Below are 1,327 nucleotides of genomic sequence, written 5' to 3'. Positions count from 1 at the left end.
AATCAATCAATCGAGGACATATAACGGGAAGGGAGGAAGGTTCAGGGAGAAAGAAATATAAATACACATCAACCCTGAAAATGGAATAACTAGACTGGAGATTGGAAAGGGGGAAACACTGAAAATTCCAATTGCTTTTCATTAATTTCGGGACTGAATCGCTTCAATCTACTATATAACTATGAACAAAACAGCACAAAACCGAGTAATTGTCTGGAAAAATTCTTTACTATGAATAGCCCATTTCCAAGCCCGAAAAGATGTAATAAAAAGGAAAAAATAATGAGTAGAGATTAACTTACCATTTCCCTGGACGTCGTAGAATCCTTTGCGCCCCATGGCTCACTATAATTTTATACTAACAAATTAAAATCCACTCCTCTAACCAATTTTCTCTCTAAAATCTTTTCCTTTAATATTCACTCTTATTATCCACACTCTTTAGATATCCAGCATTAGTGTAAAACTTCTTTATTTTCCCTCGGATACGCGTTTTTTGTCCCACAGCGAGGAAGCGAATCGCAAGTCACTCGTAATCCCGGCGGAGCGAAGGGCACAACACCTCACTCTACCACTGCCCAAGCGACACTGGCGAGAGACGACCCCGTAACCCTCCCCGGCGACCAGCTGTCTGTTGGGGGTTACAACACTGTGACGGCTGTACCTTAAATTCGACCTGCGAAAACTCTGACGCCCAGATTTCGCGTAGGGGAAACGCGATTCGATATCCCGGGTTTTTATTTCGTGAGAGCAACGAAACAGTCTGCGGTATTCTGTTTGTTTCAAGGTATGAACTGCAAATAGCATGAACGGCGTTTTAAAAGTGGCATCGCTCAACGACCAGATTCACGCAAGCAGAAACTCGTTCGTGCTCGTGAGGAACCGGTTTAACCAAGTAACATACAACCAAAGGGAAGAGGCTATTGACTATCTCATCCACGAAAAAAGAGGTTTAAAAGCGAAAACCTGTTCTCTCCAATCACGTAAGTCACCCGCCCTTGCAGGAGGATGCTAACCCTACCTATCGGCCGGTCTTCCTAAATTCTATTACGCTTCAATATCCTTTTCTCCAAGACAACGGAAGTGCATCTTAAAAATATCCCACCAGAAGGTAACAATTACTCTGCCATGCCGGACCGAAGCCAGGACTCACGGAACAAGGGAAAAGACACCTTAACCCGGGCGGACGTAGGGGCTTGGAATACTATCACCGACCCACCACGAGGTCTGCGCGGTTGGGCGGGTCAGTGCCTCGAGCTATAAGTTACCTCGGCGTAATTTGAGACTTTGTGTGATCTGTTTCCCAGCTATTGACAGAAGTGAGCGT

The 1,327-nt window shown here is 44.8% G+C and overlaps 1 protein-coding gene across 1 annotated transcript in view; it reads right to left on the bottom strand.

Moving 5' to 3' along the window:
- LOC119593976 (equilibrative nucleoside transporter 1-like) overlaps positions 1–598 on the bottom strand; it is a 248,852-nt gene extending 248,254 nt beyond the window's left edge. The window contains exon 1 of the mRNA XM_037942997.1: positions 303–598. Coding sequence (XP_037798925.1) covers positions 303–339 — 37 coding nt within the window. The 5' untranslated portion in view covers positions 340–598. The remainder of the gene's footprint in view (positions 1–302) is intronic.
- Between the last annotated feature and the right edge of the window lie 729 nt (positions 599–1,327).

This window comes from Penaeus monodon, chromosome 33 (assembly GCF_015228065.2).
Source record: "Penaeus monodon isolate SGIC_2016 chromosome 33, NSTDA_Pmon_1, whole genome shotgun sequence".
NCBI lineage: Eukaryota > Metazoa > Arthropoda > Malacostraca > Decapoda > Penaeidae > Penaeus > Penaeus monodon.
Note: the sequence above shows the minus strand (reverse complement) of the source record. Positions and strands in the feature narration are given on the sequence as shown.